The 20,572-nt window shown below is 46.0% G+C and overlaps 1 protein-coding gene across 3 annotated transcripts in view; it reads right to left on the bottom strand.

The window, feature by feature from the left end:
• TRPV2 (transient receptor potential cation channel subfamily V member 2) overlaps positions 1 to 20,163 on the bottom strand; it is a 40,489-nt gene extending 20,326 nt beyond the window's left edge. For 2 of the 3 annotated variants that reach the window (XM_044002190.1, XM_044002192.1), the window contains exons 1-6: positions 19,981 to 20,163; positions 12,398 to 12,660; positions 11,190 to 11,323; positions 8,434 to 8,586; positions 3,224 to 3,364; positions 1,652 to 1,956 (exon numbers count right to left, since the gene is read on the bottom strand). In XM_044002190.1, coding sequence (XP_043858125.1) covers positions 1,652 to 1,956; positions 3,224 to 3,364; positions 8,434 to 8,586; positions 11,190 to 11,323; positions 12,398 to 12,591 — 927 coding nt within the window. In that variant the 5' untranslated portion in view covers positions 12,592 to 12,660; positions 19,981 to 20,163. The remainder of the gene's footprint in view (positions 1 to 1,651; positions 1,957 to 3,223; positions 3,365 to 8,433; positions 8,587 to 11,189; positions 11,324 to 12,397; positions 12,661 to 19,980) is intronic. The other variant, XM_044002191.1, reaches the window with a different exon arrangement.
• Between the last annotated feature and the right edge of the window lie 409 nt (positions 20,164 to 20,572).

Below are 20,572 nucleotides of genomic sequence, written 5' to 3'. Positions count from 1 at the left end.
TCCAGGGCCGGTGCTCTATCCACTGTGCCACCTAGCCGCCCCCCACCCCAATTCCTTTTTACAGAGGAGGAAACTGAGGCTCAGACAGACAAAGTCATTTGCCCCTTATCGCACACCTACAAAATGGGCAGCTAGGTGGCCCAGTGGATAGAGTGCCAGACCTGAGGTCAGAAAGACCCAAGTTCAAATCCAGCCTCAGACACTTACTCACTGTAAGACCCTGAGCAAGTCACTTAACCTCTGTACTGTATGACCCTGGGCAAGTCACTTAACCTCTGTCTGACTCAGTTTCCTCAGCTCTAAAATGGGAATAATAATAGCCTATACCTCCCAGGGTTGTTGTGAGGACCAAATGAGATCATATCTATAAAGCACTTAGTAGTACAATGCCTGACACATAGTAGGTGCTATGTAAATGTTAGTTGTTAAGGGCCTTGGGTCTCTGTTTCCTCTGGAAAAGGCGAGGTTTGCAGCTTAGAGATCTGCTTCTCCAGCCCCCTCATTTTCCAGAAAGGAAGTGGCTGCCCCAAGGCCAGTGGCCAGAGAGTGGCAGAGCCGGGACAACGGGCTCTCCTGAATCCTAATTCCTTCTCCCCAGAGACAGGTGTTCATCAGCCCTTGAAGACAGGTTCAAATATCTGAATGGCTATCACATGGAAGAAGAATTTGACATGGTCAGCATGGCTGGAGAGGGCTTAACTATGACCATAGGAATCTCAGAGATCAATGGGTCCAACATCCTCATATTCTAGATGAGGAAACTGAAGGCCAAATGAAGTTATGGGACTTGTCCAAGGTCATGCAGGTAGTAGGTGGCACATCTGGGATTTGAACCCAGGTCCTCTGACTCCCTCTCCAAAACTCTTTCCCATAGAGGAGGCATGGATGGAGGCCAAGGAGAGGCAAATTCCTTCTTGATATTAAGGAAAACTTCCAAACAATCAGAACTGACCCCAGGTGGAATGGGTTACCTCAGGAGGCAGTCGGTTCCCTCTCACTAAAGAAGGTGGAGAACTCTTATGTTGCAGAGTGAAAAACTCTACTGAGCAGGTTTTGCACCTATGGCCAAACCACACAAAATGTTTGATTAAATTAGCTTTGTAAGACAAAGTCAGTTGAGACTCTGGGACACCAAGAGCCCTCTTTTGTAGAAGGGGTTGGGGAAACAGCATCCCTTGAGCATGGCCCCTCAAGAAGGAAGAATGACCTCTGTTAGCTTCCTATTTTGAGCAGTTAGAAATAATTAAATAGAATAAAGAGAAATCAATAGAATAGGATTTAATCAATACATTCAAATCTATTTAAAATCAAAGTTCAATTGTTTCTACATTTTCACAGGTAATATAGACCATTGAAAAGAACACTGGCCCTAGAATCAGAGGGCCTAGATTCAAATCTGGCCTCTGCCACTTACTACTGGTGTGACCTTATGTTTCTAAAGTCCCTTCTATCTCTAGCTCTAAGATTGTAGTATCCTACGATGTTATAAACTTCAAATGCCATATCAACTTCAGTACCCTGGGACAGCGCCCATGCTGTCTCATCTTAGTTACACCTCTGATATTCAGGTACAGCTTGAATCTGATGGCCTATGTACTCCCTTCCAATTCTGAGCTTCTGAAAGCAACTCAATGGGCCAGGCACTACTCACCTCGATCTTCCCCTCCTTTGCTGCCAGCTTGAGTGGCGTCAGCCCCTGGAGGTTAGCGATATTCTCCAACTTCAAGGAGGGGCAGAGCCGGGCACCAATTTGGAGGATGTAGTCATACATGCTGTTCACCTGGGTACTGTTCTCCACTGTGTCATCTGCGATCATCACCAGGGCATGTAGGACCGTGTTGCCCCAGGTGTCCACGGCCTCTAGGCACGCCCGCCGGTCAGGGTCAGGATTCTCCAGGAGGTATGATACAATATCCCACTGCCTAGTGCAGGCGGCCAATGACAGCGGCAGCTCCCCTGCAATCAGAAGGAGGGCAGCTGGGACTCTACGGACCATGGGCCGCACTTAAGCAGGTAGCTCCTGTTCCCCTTAGGAACACAGATGTGGGAAGTCTCACCTTGCCAGCCTTCCCTTCCCCCTAGATCCCTCTGCTTTTTGGTTACCAGGCCACAGATGGCCATGTCGATGGGAAGTAGCCAAACAAAGGCAATGGAAATGATAAATATGGGGAATTCAGAGAAGCAGAAGAAGACTTATATGAACTGACGCAGAGTGAAGAAAACAGAAGCCAGGAAGGACATATACAATGCATCTCCCTTCTCTGCAGAGGTGGGGGACTATGGGTGTAAAGTATTGCATATACTCAGACTCAGCTGATGAGCCGATTAGTTCTGTTGAACTGATTGTTCTCTCCTTCTTTATTCTTTGTTATAAAACAGCTTTCTGGGGAAGGGAGTAGACTGGGGGATTCAGAAATTAAGGTGATATAAAAACAAAAGGTATCTATCAGTAAATTGAAACTAGACATTTTAAATAAAGTGACATTTTTTAAATAAAAAATTTAATCTAAAATGAAACCAAAAGGCATAAATAGAATTTATTTTGTAAAATAACCATGGTTTTAACTAAGGTTTTGGTTTTAAGGTAAGGTTATGGTTTAAGAAATGGTTTTAACTGATAACTAAGAGATATTAGAATCCACCTCCTTCCCTTCTTTGCGAGGTGGGAGGACTGCATATATTTCTCAGACCCAGTTTGCTGAGTTGGTTGGTTAACTTTGCTCAATAGTTTTTTCTTTTCTTTCTTTTCTTTCTTTTTTTTTTTAATGAGGGATGGCTCTCTGAGTGGGTGCAGGAGAGATCTATTGGGAAATGACTATGTAAAAACCAAAGATATCAATAAAGTTATTTTTCAAAACCAGCTGGGTCCTCCTGAGCTCAGTCCCTGGGGTCTACATCTCCTTGTGCAGTCAGAGCTATATGACTCCCTGGGGGCAAATTCTAGGAACTATCTCTTTGCCCTATTCCTGACTCTCACCTCCACTCCTCTGCCAGCCTTGATTCTGAACAGCTGAGCTAGGCTCAGGGAGCCACAGCCACAGGTACATATAACATAATGAAGACAGTAGACAATGAATATCTGTTGAATGAATGAATTAAAGGGATTCTGGATGGTGACTAGAAGAGTTCCCCTATTCTCAGAACCCGCCCCCCCAGCTTTGCCCAAGACAAATAGGCCAGTGACATCCCAAGGCCACAGCACAGGAGAAATCTGCCTGTTTACCGAAATAGAAGCAAATTCCTTGACTCTCCTTTGCAAAAAACCGCCCACTGGCCCTGGCATGGACATCGGCTCCGTTCTCCACCAGCACCTGCACACACTGAAGGCTCCTCTTCTCAATGGCGATGTGCAGAGCACTATGACCTGAAAGAGCAAAGACAGGGTAAGTAGGAGAAACCACCCAGGGAGTACCTGAAGCCATCTGGGCAGGGCAGATGTGTAGTACTGGAGGGAGGCTACTAGAGCACCAACCTTTTAAGGGGGGACAGTGGGAACAGCACTGCTTGGTGTGCCCATCTTACCCTGCCTATGACATTAATTAACAATGATTTGGGGTTTTTGTTTGTTTGGTTTTTGCAGGGCAATGAGGGTTAAGTAACTTGCCCAGGATCGCACAACTAGTAAGTGTCAAGTGTCTGAGGCTGGATTTGAACTCAGGTCCTTCTGACTTTATCCATTGCACTACCTAGCTGTTCCTTAACAAGGATTTGTTAGGCAGGTGCTATGTGCCAGGTACTTTGCTCAACCCTGAGGACACAAGTGCCAAAAAAAGGCTTACACTCTAAAAGAAGAGACAGACATTTAGGAAAGGGGTGGCCAGAGAGAGGTGTTAGAAATCTGAGTTCAAATTCTGCCTCAGACACTTCCTAGCCATGTGGCCCTGGGTAAATCTCTCTGTGCCTTGGTTTCTTTATTTCTAAAATGAGGAGATTTTGGCAGCTAGGTGACATAGTGGATAGGGCACCAGCCCTGGAGTCAGGAGGACCTGAGTTCAAATCTGGCCTCAGACACTTGACACTTACTAGCTGTGTGACCCTGGGCAAGTCACTTGACCCTAATCACCTCACCAAAATAAAAATAAAAATAAAATAAAATGAGATTGGACTTGTTGGATGCTAAGGTCCCTTCTACCTTTGAATTCATGATCTTATGATTCTTAAACGTTGCAGGGATGGTGGCACAGAGCGGAGAGTACTGTGCCTGAAGTCAGGAAGACCCAACTTCAAATCTGGCTTTAGACTTACTAGCTATGTGACCCCATAGGTCTCTCTCAATAGGAGTCATGTCCAACTCTTCATGACCCCATCTGGGGTTTTCTTGGCAAAGACACTGGAGTGATCTGCCATTTCCTTTTCCAGTTCATTTGACAGATGAGGAAACTGAGGCAAACAGAGTAAAGTGACTTGACTAGAGTCACACAGCTAGTGTCTGGGACCAGATTTGAACTCAGGTCTTCCTGACTCCAGGCCCAGCGCTCTGTTCGCTACCCCATCTAGCTTCCCTCATCTGAACATATTCATTGCTTAATAAATGCTCATCCAACCAATGGATGAATGAATCTTATCTCTGGGCCATTCTTGTCTGTTCTTCTAGAAATTCTCTGTAGCAGAATGTGCTGAATGCCTTCCTCTGGTAGTTTTAATGCTTCATTATCCCCGGTGCTTAGCACATTAGTAAGCAATTAGTAAATGTTACTTCATCCATTCATACTTTCATCCAGATGTTCATTTGTTTCTCCATCCATCTATCAGTGCGTTTGTTCCTACCACCCTTCATTCATTCATTTGGACCAATGCAGCCACCAGGCAGTCTGCCCATTATTCCTTAAACTCACTACACAACTACTCCACCTCCTTTCCCACTCAAAAATCTTTGATATCTTTGATACTATTTCTCAGCTGCCAGTATTCACAGGAAACTATAGCTTTCCCTGAAGGGTTTTTGTGATGTCCCAGGGGTCGATGCAATGATTAGATCATAAATCTGGAGCCAGAAGGGTCCTTGGAAGCCACCAAGTCCTCACAAAGACGCAGAAGCTGAGGCCCAGAGAGAGATGGAGTCACTTGCCCACAGGTCACATAGTTAGCAAGTGTCTGAGGTGGAATCTGAACCCAGGTCAACTTGATACAATGTATCCTTTTACCCTTCATCCCTGATCTGATAGTTGCCCAGTCTCGTTGATTCTACCTCTACAGCATGTCTACTACTTCAGTTCCCTTTTCTTCATCCAGTGCCACCACACTAGCTCAGACCTCATCCGTTCTTTCCTGGACTATTACAAAAACCTGATCTCCCTGCCTCAAGGCTCCCCCCTCTCCGCTATCTCCTCCACAAAGCTGCCGAAATAACCTTCCTTCACCACCTCCAAGCTATACCCCCAAAGAGATCAAGGAAAGGGGGAAAGGACCCATATCTACAAAAATATTCATAGCAGCTCTCTCTGTGATAGGAAGGAACTGGAAGCTAGAAGGGATATTCATCTACTGGGGAATGGCTGAACAAATTAAGGTATGTGAATGTAATAGAATACTGCAGCGCTATAAGAAATGATGAAGGGGATGGTTTCAGAGAAAACTGGGAAGACTTATACGAATGGATGCAGAGTGAAGTGAGCAGAATGGAGAGAACAACTGGTACAAAAACAACATTAAAAAGACAAACACAAACAAATGTTAAAAATATTTTCATGTGTAATTGGGGGAAAATAAAATATTATTTTTTAAAATGACAATTTACTGGTCCTATGGTAAAACACAGGACTAGGTAACCATAGAACTAAAAGAAGTGTCAGGGATGTAAAATGTAATCAATTCAATAAAATGCTATGTTTTTAGTTGTTACTGTAAAAAAAAAAAAGACAAACAGCTTTGAAAGTCTTAAGAATTCTGATCAATGCAATGATCAACCATGACTCCAGAGGACAGATGATGAGTGGTACCCACCTCTTGACAAAGAAGAGATGAGATGCTCTCCCTTCTTATTTCCACCTCTTTTCAACCTTATTTCAGGACGCTTGTCCTCCTCCATGGCTCCGCTTAGGTATTTCTACCTCCTCCCTGAAGTCTTCCCATACCCCCCCAAATAGTGACCCTCACTACCTCATCCCCTCACACGACAGGTTCTCCCACTCCTAAGTCAGGGTTTTCCCCACTACACCACATTATCTGCTTGAAATGAACATGCCCGGTGATAATGGCAAATACTTTTGGTAAGCCTATGCCTCCATGTTTCATGCCTCGTTGGATGTTGCCACTTAGCAGATCATGAAACAACAAAGTTGTCTCTGGGACTGCATCTGCCATGGAACCTTGTCAGATTTTAACATATGTCCCAAGTCAGAAGGCAACTTGCTTGAGGAAAGCCTTGAAGGCACCGCAGAATCAAATGTGTTTTTTGGTAAGTCAACAAATAACAGACATTCAAGGATTTCATGAATCTCTCCTTGCTTTATTCAACAATGATATGGGGGCAGCTAGGTGGCACAGTAGATAAAGCACCGGCCCTGGATTCAGGAGTATCTAAGTTCAAATCCGGCCTCAGACACTTTACACTTACTAGCTGTGTGACCCTGGGCAAGTCACTTAATCCTCATTGCTCCACAAAAAATAAAAACAAACAAACAAAAACGATGATATGACTAAAGATGTGTTCTGGCTCAAGTCTTGTGTAAATTCACCTTTAATTCAGGAACTAAACTCAACCAGCATTCATTAAGCACTGAAGAAGCCAGGAATCTGTCTTTCCTGGCTCTTCTTGGCCCACAGAGTGGCTGGTTCTCTCTGGCTCCATTACCAACCCCATTTGACACTGTGCCCCAATCCTACCCCTCCCAGAGACCCAGGGAGCTGCCAATCGCCTCTGATCACCCATGGCCTTCGGAGCGAGGGGCCAGAGCACAAGAATCTCCCCATAGACCCAAAGTATCCATAGTTCTAAGCCAACCTCTCTACATATGCATCAGCCACCCTCATAAAGATTTGATAGGAACAAGAAAGCAGGCATGTGAGTCCAGAGTTGTTTCCTGTCCAAAAGAGTCGATTACATCTTCACTGATACTGTTCTGTGCTCACTACATTCTCTGCCTTCTGACTCTCAAAGGCAGAAGTCACGAGGGGGAGGCCTCTGGGCAGTCTACAAATCTTGGACATCTTTCATATCTAAATCTGAGCCATTAAAGTCACAGGAGATTGAAGTATATGCTGACTATACTGTAAAGTTCCTCATAGAACTTCTCTACCTAGAAGTCTAATATAAACTAATTAAAATCTACACTGTAAGTAAAAATAAACTACAAACTAAACTATAAATATAAGTATATATAAACATGAATACATAAAATAGAAAGTACAAATAAATAGAAATACAATATAAATAAATAAAATAAATTTACAGTTGGAAGGGACCATAGAGGCCTGCTAGTCCATTTTACAGTTGAAGAAACTGAGGCTCACAGAGGTTAAGTGATTTGCCCAGGGTCACACAGCCAGTAAGTGTTAGTGATGGGACGTGGGCCCGAGTGTTCCTAATTCCAAGGCTGGCTCTCTATCCACTATACCACGCTGCCTCTCAAAGTGTAGTATAAATGTGAGTTATTATTATAATTTCTGCTGCAGGTGGAAGCAGGCTACAGCATATGAGCAATGGTGACTTGCTTGAGAAGTGGCCTTCTAGACATTATCAAGGAAGTTTGTGATTGGGGAAGATGGTAATAAGATAACCATGATCTTCTGGTCTCGGGAAGGACAGCCAGGTGGCACAGTGGATAGAGCTTCAGGCCTGGAGGCAGGAAGACCTGAGTTCAAATCCACCCTCAGATACTTACTGGCTACGTGACCTTGGGCAAGTCACTTCACCCTGTTTGCCTCAGTTTTCTCATCTTTCAAATGAACTGGAGGAAGAAATGACAAATCACTCCAGTATCTCTGCCAAGAAAACCCCAAATGGGGTCACGATGAGTCAGACACCACTGAATAACAACAACAATACCTAAACTTACTATATGTCATACTTTTCAAAGTATCCTCTCCTCTCTGACTTTAATGTCACAATAAACTGTTGACATAGATAGGACTGGGGTTGTTCTCCCCTATTTTATAGTTGGGGAAATAAAAACTGGGAGAGGGTAAGCACTGGACTGGAAGTCGAGTGACCTGGATTCTAGTCCCAGCTCTGCCACTAACCTCTCATGTGACTTTGATCAAATCATGTCCTCTCTCTGAGCCTCAGTTTCCCCATCTGAAAAATGAAGGCGTTCAACCTGAGAACCTCTAAGGTCCCTTCCAGCCCAAGAATTCAGTGGGTCTGTGGCTTACTAGAGGCTGCTGGGTAGAGGGTAAGTGACAGACCAGGGACTGGAAATCCCAGGGGTCCTGACTTGACTCCCAGGCATGTCTCCGTAACTCCCCTGCCTCCCCTTGGCCACTCTCTCTCACCTTTGTAGTACTCCCCTGTATACACGGCTTTGACGAGGGGCTGGGGGTTCCGCATGGCATGGTCAATCTGCAGCAGACGTAAGATGCACTCATTCATCCCATTGTGGAGATTCAGCACAGCCTTCATCAGGCAGGTCTTCCCAGTAGAGGCATCTGTCAGGGAAGGTGGGGGTGAAAGGAGATAGAAAAGGGGATCAGATGCTTGACCTTCATGTTCTTTCTTTTCTTTTCTTTTCTTTTTTTTTGTGGGGCAATAGGGGTTAAGTGACTTGCCCAGGGTCACACAGCTAGTAAGTGTCAAGTGTCTGAGGCCAGATTTGAACTTAGATACTCCTGAATCCAGGGCCAGTGCTTTATCCACTGAGCCACCTAGCTGCTCCATGACCTTCATGTTCTAACCACCTCAGCCCCAGCCTTGCTAATGCCCATAATGGTGGTCCATGGATCCAGTAGGATCTCTCTTCCTCAACAAGTCCCTCTTGAGCTCAGTGGTATAGCTAGGCCTGTGTCGGGCACTTGTAGGGGTTGAGGGGAGGAAGGACAGGAAATATGAGACACATGGTCCCTGCCCTCCCGGAGCACATAGTCTCATTAGAAAGATATGACTCGGGCAGCAAGGTGGCGCAGTGGATAAAGCACCGGCCCTGGATTCAGGAGCGGGGAGGAAAGGGAGGGAGGGAGAAAAATTTGGAACTCTAAGTCTTATGAAAATGAATGTTGAAAACCACCTTTACATGTAACTGGAAAAAATAAAATAAATTTGTATTACTCCAATACATGAGATAATTTGAGAACATTATAGGACGATGTGGCATGTGGTCTCTGAATGTGTTGTATTGACAAGAAATTTTAGAAGAGTGGGGGAAGGCTGGGGTAACCAGGAAGGCTTCCTGTAGGAGGAATAACTTAATCTGGTTCTGGAAGGCCCAGAGGGATGGGCACTTAGATAGCTGTGTAAGCAAAAGCACAAAGGCAATTATGAGCTTGTCACCAACCTAGTGGGGTTGCCCTATCCCAACCTTTCCCCCCAGGCAAGTTAGGCTAAATTTTCCTTAAATGGCACTGAGGTCATGCTTGTGTCTTGATTGACTCAGAGGCGAAGGTTGAGGCTGTTGACATCATTTCCTGGTCACTGAGTACAAAACAGCACTGAAGAGCTGAGGTGGGGGTGGGAGCGCACTTATGCTTGACTGAGGGATCTCAGGGGGTAACTCCAACCAGGAAGGTCCATTCAGCTGGATCAACTTGGGGGCATCCTCAATGCCTGTCCTTGTTGAATATCCTTCTCCTTCTCCTTTGGCCAAGTAAATAAAATGTCCTTTTGCTAACTGCTGGATGATTTGTGAGCGTCTGGTTTTGTTTCAATATCAGATCTAAACTCCCCAGGGAATGTAATTACTGGCCTGAGTCGGAACCAGCTCAGACCACCTGGGGGTCCTTGGGGATTGTGGTCAGACTATGGTGCAGCATTTGTTTCAAACAGTAAGATTAAGCTGGGATGTGGAAGGGAGCTCCTAGGGTCATAGATACAAGGATGGAGAGTCATTAAGACCATCCCCTTATTTTATTGATCAGGCACAGACAGATTAAGTGACTTGCCCAAGCTCACACAGCTAGTTCACAAAGGAACAATAGTTGATAAGTTATAATGTTTTAGTGTTTACAAGGGCCCCTTCCTATGAATTCTTCTGGTACCCTCCCTTCCCTGCTCCAATCTGGGACCCCCCCAGGAGATTGACTTAGTGATAGGGAAGAACAGGTGACTGACCCTGGACTCAGTCTGAGAAAATGATACAGATGAGGGGTTACCATTAAAGATTCCATGTCACTGTTCAACTTTTCAGGGACTGCTACTTTTCCCACAAATACAGGAAATGGGTACCATTGATATCAATGCACATGGATGTCTGTCACCATTCCTGCAACTAAGTCATCTGAGCCAAACAAAGGTTAGAACTGTAACTAAGGCAGGGTCACTGTGGCTTTGTCTCAGGGTGCACACATTTAGATAGGATAGCGCTTCTTCAGCAGTATAGAAGCAGCTGAGCTTAGCATCTATTTAGCAAGAATAATCAGTTCGAGAAGGAAATGATCATGGGCTCCCAGATCCTTCTGTCTCCTCTGCCAAGGGGCCTTGTGTCCTAGACTCTTTCCTCTCCTTTCAACTGAATGTATCTTAAAAAACTGATCTGAGAGAATATTTGCTGTTCACATAGGAAGGTTTTATAAAATCTGTCCCCCTTATATACCCCCAAATCACTGATTACAGCTCTGTGAATACCCATCCATCCATCCCATTGGGCCAAAAGAACCCAGACCTGTGCTGACCATCTAGTTGACCTTCGACAACATTAAAACAGAGTTTAGTGTCTACTCAAAAATAGTAATTAGTAGGGGGAAGCTAGGAGGCGCAGTGGATAAAGTACCAGCCCTGGATTCAAGAGGACCTGAGGTCAAATCTGGCCTCAGACACTTGACACTTAGTAACTGTGTGACCCTGGGCAAGTCACTTAACCCTCATTGCCCTGAAAAAAAAAATTAGAAATAGTAATTAGTTAAACTAGGAACCTAGCATGCGATGTACTGCCTGGCAGCACACAAGGTGAGCTCATCCCTGGCCTACCCCAGTTTCCTCTCTTCAAACCCCCACCGCAGCCTCCCCAAAGCAGAAGTGGCCCAAAAGGCCTCCCCCTGGGCTGTTCATTGTGCTTGTCCTAGGTGCAAAAAATCTTCTTGTAGCAGCTCTGGGGCCGTACCTGTGAATTCAGAGTCGGTGAGATACTTGCTGGTCCGCATCAGGTATTCCTGCAGACCATCCAGGTTTTCTGGGGCTCCCCCCACAACTGCATTGAAGAGTCGGTCTCGGTCAAAACGGTTTGGATCCGATGGGCTGCCAAGGGATGAAGAGGAAACAGGAGGCAGAGGAGGGAATTAAACTGGAAAATTGCTTGCGTCTCCACCAGGGAAAAAACCCTGCTCCTGTAAGTGAACTTGGCCTCCGAGGCCCCACTGCTACCCTCCGACCCCTCCACCCTCATGGTGGACCAGATAACGTCTAAGTGCCCTTCCAGCTTCAACATTCTATGAACTAGTTAGATGCCAGCCCTTTATGTTCTGCCCCCCAGACCCTTGGGCAGGAATATATACGTATCTGCTTCTCCCAGTATCAAAGGACCTTTGAGGTCCAACCGTTTCATTGTGCATAGGATTAAACCAAGGCCTGTAAAAATCCGAAGTACAAGGAAAGTCGGCTTCTAGGATATTGTAAAGAGGAGAAAACCCAGGATGGGAGGGCCACTGAGAGCCCAAGTGGTGAGAGCTTTTAAGGCCTTTTTCCCAGCCCCCCACCCCAGGTCCCCAATTAATATACTCTCTTCAGGTACCTCCTTGAGTGAACCAGGATTGGTCTTGGGGATAAGGACCATGGAACTTAGAACCAAAAAGGATGTTAGGGATCCAGGGGATTAGAACCTTTGTTGCATCATGGACCCATCGGGCAGACTGGCCAAGCCTCGGGATCTCTGCTCAGAATCATGTTTTTAAATGCATAGGATTACCAAGGAGTTCAATTATTGTGCTGAAGTATAGCTATTAAAATATAATTTTCTAAAAACAAGTCCATAGGGGCAGCTAGGTGGCGCAGTGGATAGAGCACCAGCCCTGGAGTCAGGAGGACCTGAGTTCAAATCTGGCCTCAGACACTTAACACTTACTAGCTGTGTGACCCTAGGCAAGTCACTTAACCCCAATTGCCTCACAAACAACAACAACAACAAAAACAAAAACAAGTTCATAGACTTCAGGTTAACAACCCCATTTTACACCCTTCCTCCCATTTTACAGATGAGGAAACTGAGGCCCAAAGAGATGGGAAGAACCTCAGCTGCCACCTAACCCAACCCAAGAATAACCACTGAGACAAGCCTGATCACCAGGTTATTATCACACAGGGCACTCGGCTTACCTGGGACCTATTCTGTAATTGAGATTAACTTTGATTTGTGGGGAGAAGTCCTTGCTCTCCTTCTGGAAGGCTGACTCCATGGGGGGCAGCTGGTCTCTAGACCCCCTCTCTCCCGTAGCGGCAGCTGTTCCCCCTTCCTGGTCACCCTCTGTAGTCTCTAGCCGGAAGGCTGGGCCTTGGGCCGGCTCAGGCATCTTGGGGCAGAAGAAGGCACCCTGTCTTATCTCTTGCTGGAGGTTCTCGAGATCTTTCCAAGAGGCCGTCTTCCGAAAGAAAAAGATACAGAAAGGTTTTACAAGGCCAGGAAGGAACAGAGAAAGAAACAAATGTTTTACAAGGCCAGGGGTGTGGGCAAAACCAAAGAGCCAAGGCCAGCCTGGGAGGTGATGGTGGGGTGGGGGTGGGGAGTCTTAGAAAGAGGCAGCTTAGTATAATTACAAGAGAGGTGGGTTCAAGTCCTGAGTCTGACACATACTGTGGCTGTGTGACCCACAGCAGATCACTGAACCTCTCTGAGTCCAAAAGTCACAGAGCCAAAAGTACAAATTATGCTATAACACCGACATTGTAAAAACAAGCAATTTTGAAAGACTTAAGAACTTTGATTGGTCCCAAGGACTAGCACGGCACCTACCTCTGAGAGGTGGTGGATTAAGATATAGAATGAGACACACAGTTTGGGACACAGCCAATATAGGGATTTGTTTTGCTTGACTACATTTATTTGTTATGAGTTTAATTTTTTTTTCTAATGAGGGGAGGAGTAGGAAGGGAAAAACAATAAATGCTTGATGATTGAAAAAATAAAAACTATAAATTACAATGTGGGGGGGCTTGCTAGTAGTGGTAGAGTTTCCTTATCAGGAATTCCCTGTCTTGATGAAATCACAGGTCTTCCTCAACTTATGTCTGTGTCTGTGTCTGTCTACATCTACATCTATTACACACACACACACACATAGACACATAGGTATACATGTATTCTGCTTGAGCCTTTGGCTTTTTCTTAGTTTTCCTTGGACTAAGGAGAAGAAGCCTACTCTAATGAAGAGAATTACTTTGGATCCAAGTGGCTCAAGATCAACTCTTGCATCCACCTTTATCCCTGGCAAGGGAGGGGTCCTGAAAATGGAGTTGAAGACCCCCCCCCAGGTCTTTGACCAAGACTTCTATGCCACAATTCCTTGGCCTAAAGCCAAGTGTGGGACCTTGGAATTTGAAGGCAGACGATCTGGGTTGAAATCACAGATTTTAGCTCTAGATTTAGAGCTAAATTGACCCTACAGGTTATAAAGTCCAAGCCCATTATTTTACAGATGTACCAGGAGGGGAAATGACTTGCTCAGCATCATTCATCAATAGAAGTGGTAGGTAGGAGATGTAAACCTTAAGACATCAACCCCTTGCCTTGGACCTTTCTTTGATGTGGGGGTATGGGGTGGCTCTAAGAAGTAACTTTTGTTGTTCAGTTGTTTCAGACTCTTCGCGAACCCGTTTGGGGTGTTCCTTGGCAAAGATACTGAAGTGGTTGGTCATTTCCTTCTCCAACTCATTTGACAGATGAAGAAACTGAGGCAAACAGGGTTACATGACTTGCCCAGGATCACAGCTAGGAAGTATCTGAGGGTGAATTTGAACTCAGATCTTCCTGACTCCAGTCCCCATGCTCTATCCACTGTGCCCACCTAGCTGCCCCTAACTCATAACTAGTAAAATACTAGTAAAGTGTTTTGACAGGCTTGGTCTATGGGGACTAGTCAGTGGCTATGGTACAAATTTGTGTATTTGCAAATGCAGGTCTTTACTGGGGAGGCAGGAGGGGCAGGGCATAGTAACATAACCAAGATCTTTCCTGAAGCCCCAATACTGACTATAATCCTGCTGTGGGGGTGAGGGCTTTGGATTTGCTGTAGACAGAAAAGCATGGATTGGTCTGGAGATTAAAACAAACAAACAAACAAACAAAACCCCGCAAAGAACAGGGGCAACAGGGTGGCACAGTAGATAAAGCACCAGCCCTGGAATTAGGACTTGAGTTCAAATTCAGCCTCAGACACTTACCAGCTGTGACCTTGGGCAAGTCACTTCACCCCTATCGCCTCCCAAAATAATAAAATAAAGTACCAGGATTTTAACCCAGGTTCTGTGACTCTAAAGTCAAACCTCTTTCTACAGCAATGTCCTGTTTTGCGCTGCTATTTAAGAGCTGTGTCACCTTTGGCAGGAGGATGGTGTGTCCTGGGCATGACAGGCATAGCCTAATGTCTCTAAAAAGAGGATTTGCAATTTATTTAATTGCACGATAAGATCTTTTAGTTTTAAAGTATAGGTCATTGTGTTATGAAATTAGCGAATTACATCAGCAGCAGCAGCATCTTACTCTCCAACATTATGTAACTCTGCCGTGGCAGTGACTTGTTGGAACTAGGACTTCTGGGACACCTTTGTGAAGATTTCTGGGAGAGAGAATCTGGGAGAAGGCATTGGGAAGTCACCCCCCATGGCAACACAGGGTTGGATTTCAGTATTACTTTAAGGATTATAGAGATACAGTGTGCTATGGAAGATAAAGAACTGACCTTTAAGCCAGAAAGACCTAGGTTCAAGTATTGCTTCTGGAACATACTGGATGCAGTGCCCTGAGGAAGTCACTAAACCTCTCAATGCAGCTCTCTAAGATGATAAGTTGTAAAAAAGTTGCTCAACAGGATAGAGTGCGAGGCCTGGAATCAAGAAGATCTGAGTTCAAATGTGGCCTTAGATATTTACTAGCTATATGACCCTGGGCAAGTCACTTCACCCTGTTTGTCTCAGTTCCCTCATCTGTAAAATGAGCTGGAAAAGAAAATGGCAAACTACTTTTGGCGAGAAAATCCCTTGGGGCAGCTAGATGGCTCAGTGGATAAAGTACCAGCCCTGGATTCAGGAGGACCTGAGTTCAAATCTGGCCTCAGACACTTGACACTTACTAGCTATATGATCCTGGGCAAGTCACTTAACCCTCATTGCCCTGCCCCCCCAAAAAAAGTATTTTCAAAGCATTTTACATATATTGCTTCATGTGATCCTCCCAACAGCTCTGGGAGCCAAGAGCTATTATTATTATTCCTATTTGCATATGAGGAAACTGAGGCCAAGAGTGCTTAAGTGACTTGCATCCTCTATCTATCTATTTATTTATATATCTGTCTATTGATTTCAAGTTCAGCTCTCCATCCACAAATTTGTAGAAAGCCCGCAGGACAGAAGGTCTGCAGCTGCTCCCAGCACGAGCCCCCACTGATGGAATGAAGAATGACCATTGCTACCTCCCTCCCTTTCCCACCCCTGTTTTAGGCAGTTTCGGGTAGCTCATCATCTGGTTAAAGGGGCAAATTGTAAAGAAGGACTGTATCTTTGTATATGCCTACCCATTGCTACAGGAAGAAAAAAAACACAGTGTTTTGTGTGTCTGTCTCTCTCTCTCTTTTTGGGGAGGGGGGCAGGGTAATGAGGGTTAAGTGACTTGCCCAGGGTCACACAACTAGTCAAGTGTCTGAGGTCGGATTTGAACTCAGGTCCTCCTGAATCCAGGGCCGGTGCTTTATCCACTGCGCCACCTAGCTGCCCCTGTGTCTCATTTTTAAAGTTTCTATTTTTAATCAAAGTTTTGTTGTTAATTTAAAAAAATAAGTTTAGGAGGTTTGTTTGTTGTTTTTAGTTTGATGAATAAAAATAATGTCCTCAACGACCGAATACTCATACATTCTTTCCATTGCTTCACAACAACTCCTTATAAGGTGAGAAGCCCCTTCCAGCTCTGCATGTATAGTTGGAGGAGGGGGACTGTAACCATGGACACGGTTTGTCCTGGGTGATCCCACTTTCTGGGTCTATTGGAGCCACATGCGGGACTTTGCAGTGATCACCAACACAACAACAATAAATAGTAAGAAGGAGGGTGATATTTCACACCGATAAAGAGCTCTACTGTTTGCATAGATAGCCCTGTCTAGACCCCGCCCCATCACGTCTTAGGGAACATTCACTTTATCTTGTTTACCTGGAGGAAAGTCACAAATACCCTTACTCTGGAGCTGGAGGAAGAAGGCATGACTGGGAATCCCATACGTGGTTCCCCACCCCGATCAGCTTTGTCCTCGAGTTTCCATTCCCGTTTGGAGGTCACTTCATCAGGGTGTTGGGTCGGAAAGATACTTAAATTGGAAACCAGAGGCTCTGAAGTCTACTCTCAGCTCCCTGAACTAGCCCCCCGATCTTGGACCAATCATTCTCCCTGTTCATATCTCAGTTTCCCCATGTGTACAATAAGGGAGAGGGAAGCAGTGCGGACTAGATGCTCTTCAAGTGAGTTCTAGATCCTACTTAGACCCCAAGCCAACATCCTTGTTGTAGAGATGGGGGAACACACCGGCAAGGGGTAGGGACTTTGCCTGAGATCAGCTACTTGGGACCAGAGCCAGAACCAGAACCGCAGGTTTCTTTCCACAACATCTCACAAACTCCTTTTTCTAGATTTCTCTAGACTCAAAACTATGGCATGAATGGAGTGGGAAAACACATTTCCCCAGTCTTTGCCAAATATGTCGGATGTACAGAAATTAGGTTTGATAAGAGAGACTTCCTGACCATCAAAGATGCCTTGGGAAGTGGGAGACTTTGAGCAAACCTTGTGACCACTTGTGGGAATGTTTTAGAGGGGATTCTGGGTCACTGGACTAGACAGCCTCCAACTCCGGCCTTCTGTGATTCCCTGATGATTGCGCAAGAAGAAATGACAAAGAGGAGGAATTCAGAGCATTTTCAAGAAGTGATGCAGAGAGAAGCAGAGCCAGAACTAGATAAATGGTGACTGCAATGATGAGGGGGCAGCTAGGTGGTACAACGTCTGAAGCGCTGGTCCTAGACTCAGGAAAACCTGATTTCAGATCCAGCTACACACTTACTAGCTGTGTGACTCTGGGCAAGTCATTTAATCAGTCTGTCTCAATTTCCTCATGTGTAAAAAGGAGATGATAGCACATATATCCCAGGATTGTCACGAAGATCAAAGGACTCTGTGTGACCCAGGGAAAGTTGCTTAACCTCTGTTTGCCTCAGTTTCCTCGTCTGTGAAATGGGGGTCATAATAGGACCTACCTTCTAGGTTTATTGTAATGATCAAATGAGATAATAATTGTAAAGTGCTTAGCATAGCACCTGGCATATAGTAAGTACCATATTATCTGTTATAGCAATTTTATATTATTAACATGATATAATGTGCAATATATTATATTACTATTATATTATAAATAATAGTAATAACATCATAATAAAATAATATAATAAATAGATTATCAATTAATTTAATAAAAATTGGTGGTATGATAAATAATATATCCTGTAGTTTAAATTATAATATGATAATAATGTTATAATATATTATATCAATATCACAGTATACACAATAATATTGTATGACATAGAATATCCATATCACATGATGGATATTAATACTGTATCAATCTATTATAATAACATTGTTTTATTAATAATATTATTAACTGTTATATATCGATATCATATGTAAAAGAAGAGGCCATTAAAAGGGAGTCAGCATCTATGTAACTGAAAAGCCACTAACAATGCTGGAGAATTTGAAGAACAGATAATGAGACGTGGTTTCTTCATCTTAAAGAGAGGAGGGAGCTGCGAGGGCAGAATGTTGCATCCACCTCTCAACCACGGGGCCGTGGGACAGTTGTTTTTGTTTAACTGTTTTTCTTTTTTATAAGGGAGGCCTCCATTTTGGGACGTGCATGTCTAGAAATGATTATGATGGACAAATAAAAGGCATCGATAAAAGTTTTGTTTTTTAAACCAATCACTCTTGTGGAACCTGTTTCTATTTCTTGGTAATCAACAAGTCCTTCTGTGGAACTCTGAGCAGGCTCTCAGCAAACAGAAAAGTCATTGAAAGAGAGGAGTGGAGAGAGAGCCTCTGGGTCAGTCAGACCTGGGTTCAAGTGCCACCTTTGACACTGTGCTGCTGGTGGTTCCCTCAAACTCTCTTAAGCATCAGATCAGGCTTAGGTCTATATAGGGAGAAGGAGTCCCCCACCAGGAGCTCCCCCATACGGATGATATCAAAAATCTGCTTCAAATAGATATAGATAGACAGTTATAGGTAGGTAGGTAGATAGATGATAGATATTTGTGTGAATATGTGTATGTTATATGTGTGCCTTATTATAAAAGTCATGAATCTACAAACACACAGACATACATGTATATATGTACTCCATGTATGTATTCTCAGATGTCACTCCCCGACCACAGCGACAGGGCAAGCTCCAAGTTCCTGGTGTTCCCAGCCTTTGCTCTATGGTGAAGCACTAACCATTAGCTTGCTCTGCCTAGTTCTCCTGTCTGGGCCCCGGGGAACTTCCCCCTCTATAAGCCCCTATCTAGGGCCTTGTGCCCTATATAAGGGAGCTTCCTGTACTGTGTAACGTCACCCTCGTGGGCAAACTGAAACCACAGTTGTCACGAGGGTGTGATGGCTAGGCCTTCTGAGGGTGGGGAAGCAGCCTCCATGATTCCGACTCTCAGGGCCCCTCTCCCTTACCCAGCTCTGGGATGGTGGGGGGGGGGGGGGATGGGCAGCCTCACTCTTCTAGAAGTCAGGGGAGGGAGAGATGGGACTAAGGAGGGGCTGGAGGGTGAGATGAGGACAGGAAGGAAGATAAGGGAAAAGAAGAGAGGAGGGAAGGCAGAACTGGGCAGGGAGGGTGGGAAAAGGGAAGGAAGGAGAGAGGAATGGAAAGAGGATTTGAGACAAGGACGGGGACACAGAAGGGACGACAAGGCCCAGAGTCTGAGGTGGAGCTAGAGACAGGTGTCAGAGGAACGGGACAGAATCCAGGGAGAGGGATAGGGGCAAGCCAGAGTGGGGAATCCATGTGAGCCCCCAGGGCCGGCTCAGATCTGGGTGGGGCTGCACCCTTCACCCAGTTAGGGAGCTGCCTCCTTGCTGAAGCAGCTGTGACCACTGAAACCTTGATTCATAGCTCATTATTACCGGGACTTCTCAAGCCGGAATGCCATCTTCTAGCCTGAAGCATCCTTTCGTTCGTTCCCCCTGACAGGCCTGCCTGGCCCCCGACCCTTCCTCTCCCTCCCTCCTGCTCCCCAGAGCCTCTGCACATCCCGCCCCTGGACCCCACTGTCCTGACCCAGAGCCCCGCCCTGCAGCAGGCTGAGGGAGCCCCTCAGGCAGCGGCGGCCACCGCCTCCCTCCTCCACGCTGACATCTGCGGTTGCCTCCCCCTTCTCCATCTCCATCTCTCTACGAGGCACGCACAGCTATCTTTAGCGGGTCTCGCTCCAGAGCGGACCCGGTGGGGGCAAAGGGTCCCGAGGTCCAGGGAGGACAGCGCGGGGCCCCGCCCTACTGCTCCTCTCCAGCCAGAAACACAAAGCGAGACCCCCTCCTCCTGCCCCATCCCCCCCCTCCTACCAGCACCCATTCATTTGTAGGGTCCTCTGAGTCAGCCCGGACAGGTTCAGAGAGATGGCAACAGCCTTGGCCATTTACTCACCCCAAAAGGAGACCGAGCTGCTGCCTGCCCCGGGCGGGGGGTGGCCAGAAAAGTGAGCACTCCCGGGTTCTGGGTCCTGCTCAGGCTCAGGGGCAGCCCCGGGAGGGCTGGAGGTCCAGAGACGGGGCTGAGATGGACTAGACCCTGGTAAGCCGGAGAGGGAGTAAAACAGCAAGGAGGAGGGGAGGGGAGGGGAGGATGCAGGAAGGAACCTCCCCCCGAGGGGTGTGACCTGTCTCGGGTCCCCCCTACGGACACACACGCACACTTCAAACCCTACCCTCCTCAGGCAAGTTCCTTAAGGGTGATAAGGAGTTAACCCCCTCCTGTCTGGTCAGCAGACCGGACCGATGGGCGCTCCCAAGCCAGGAGCCAAGGGTAATTCACACCCAGCCCCGGGGAAGGAATCAGAGAGGCCTGGCAGCCTGCCAGAGCTTCTGGGAAGAAGTCACTGTCCAGCAGGGTCTTGGGATGAAGGTGCCATCCACCAGTAGTAGCACATGCTGGTCTTGGGCGATGATTGGGTCAGAGGTGAGCAGATTGCTGCAGGGGAGAGCCCTGGCCCTGGAAGCAGAATTCAATTTCTTGGCTT

Source organism: Dromiciops gliroides, chromosome 4 (genome assembly GCF_019393635.1).
Source record: "Dromiciops gliroides isolate mDroGli1 chromosome 4, mDroGli1.pri, whole genome shotgun sequence".
Taxonomy (NCBI): Eukaryota; Metazoa; Chordata; class Mammalia; order Microbiotheria; family Microbiotheriidae; genus Dromiciops; species Dromiciops gliroides.
This window is presented reverse-complemented; position numbering and strand designations above follow the sequence as displayed.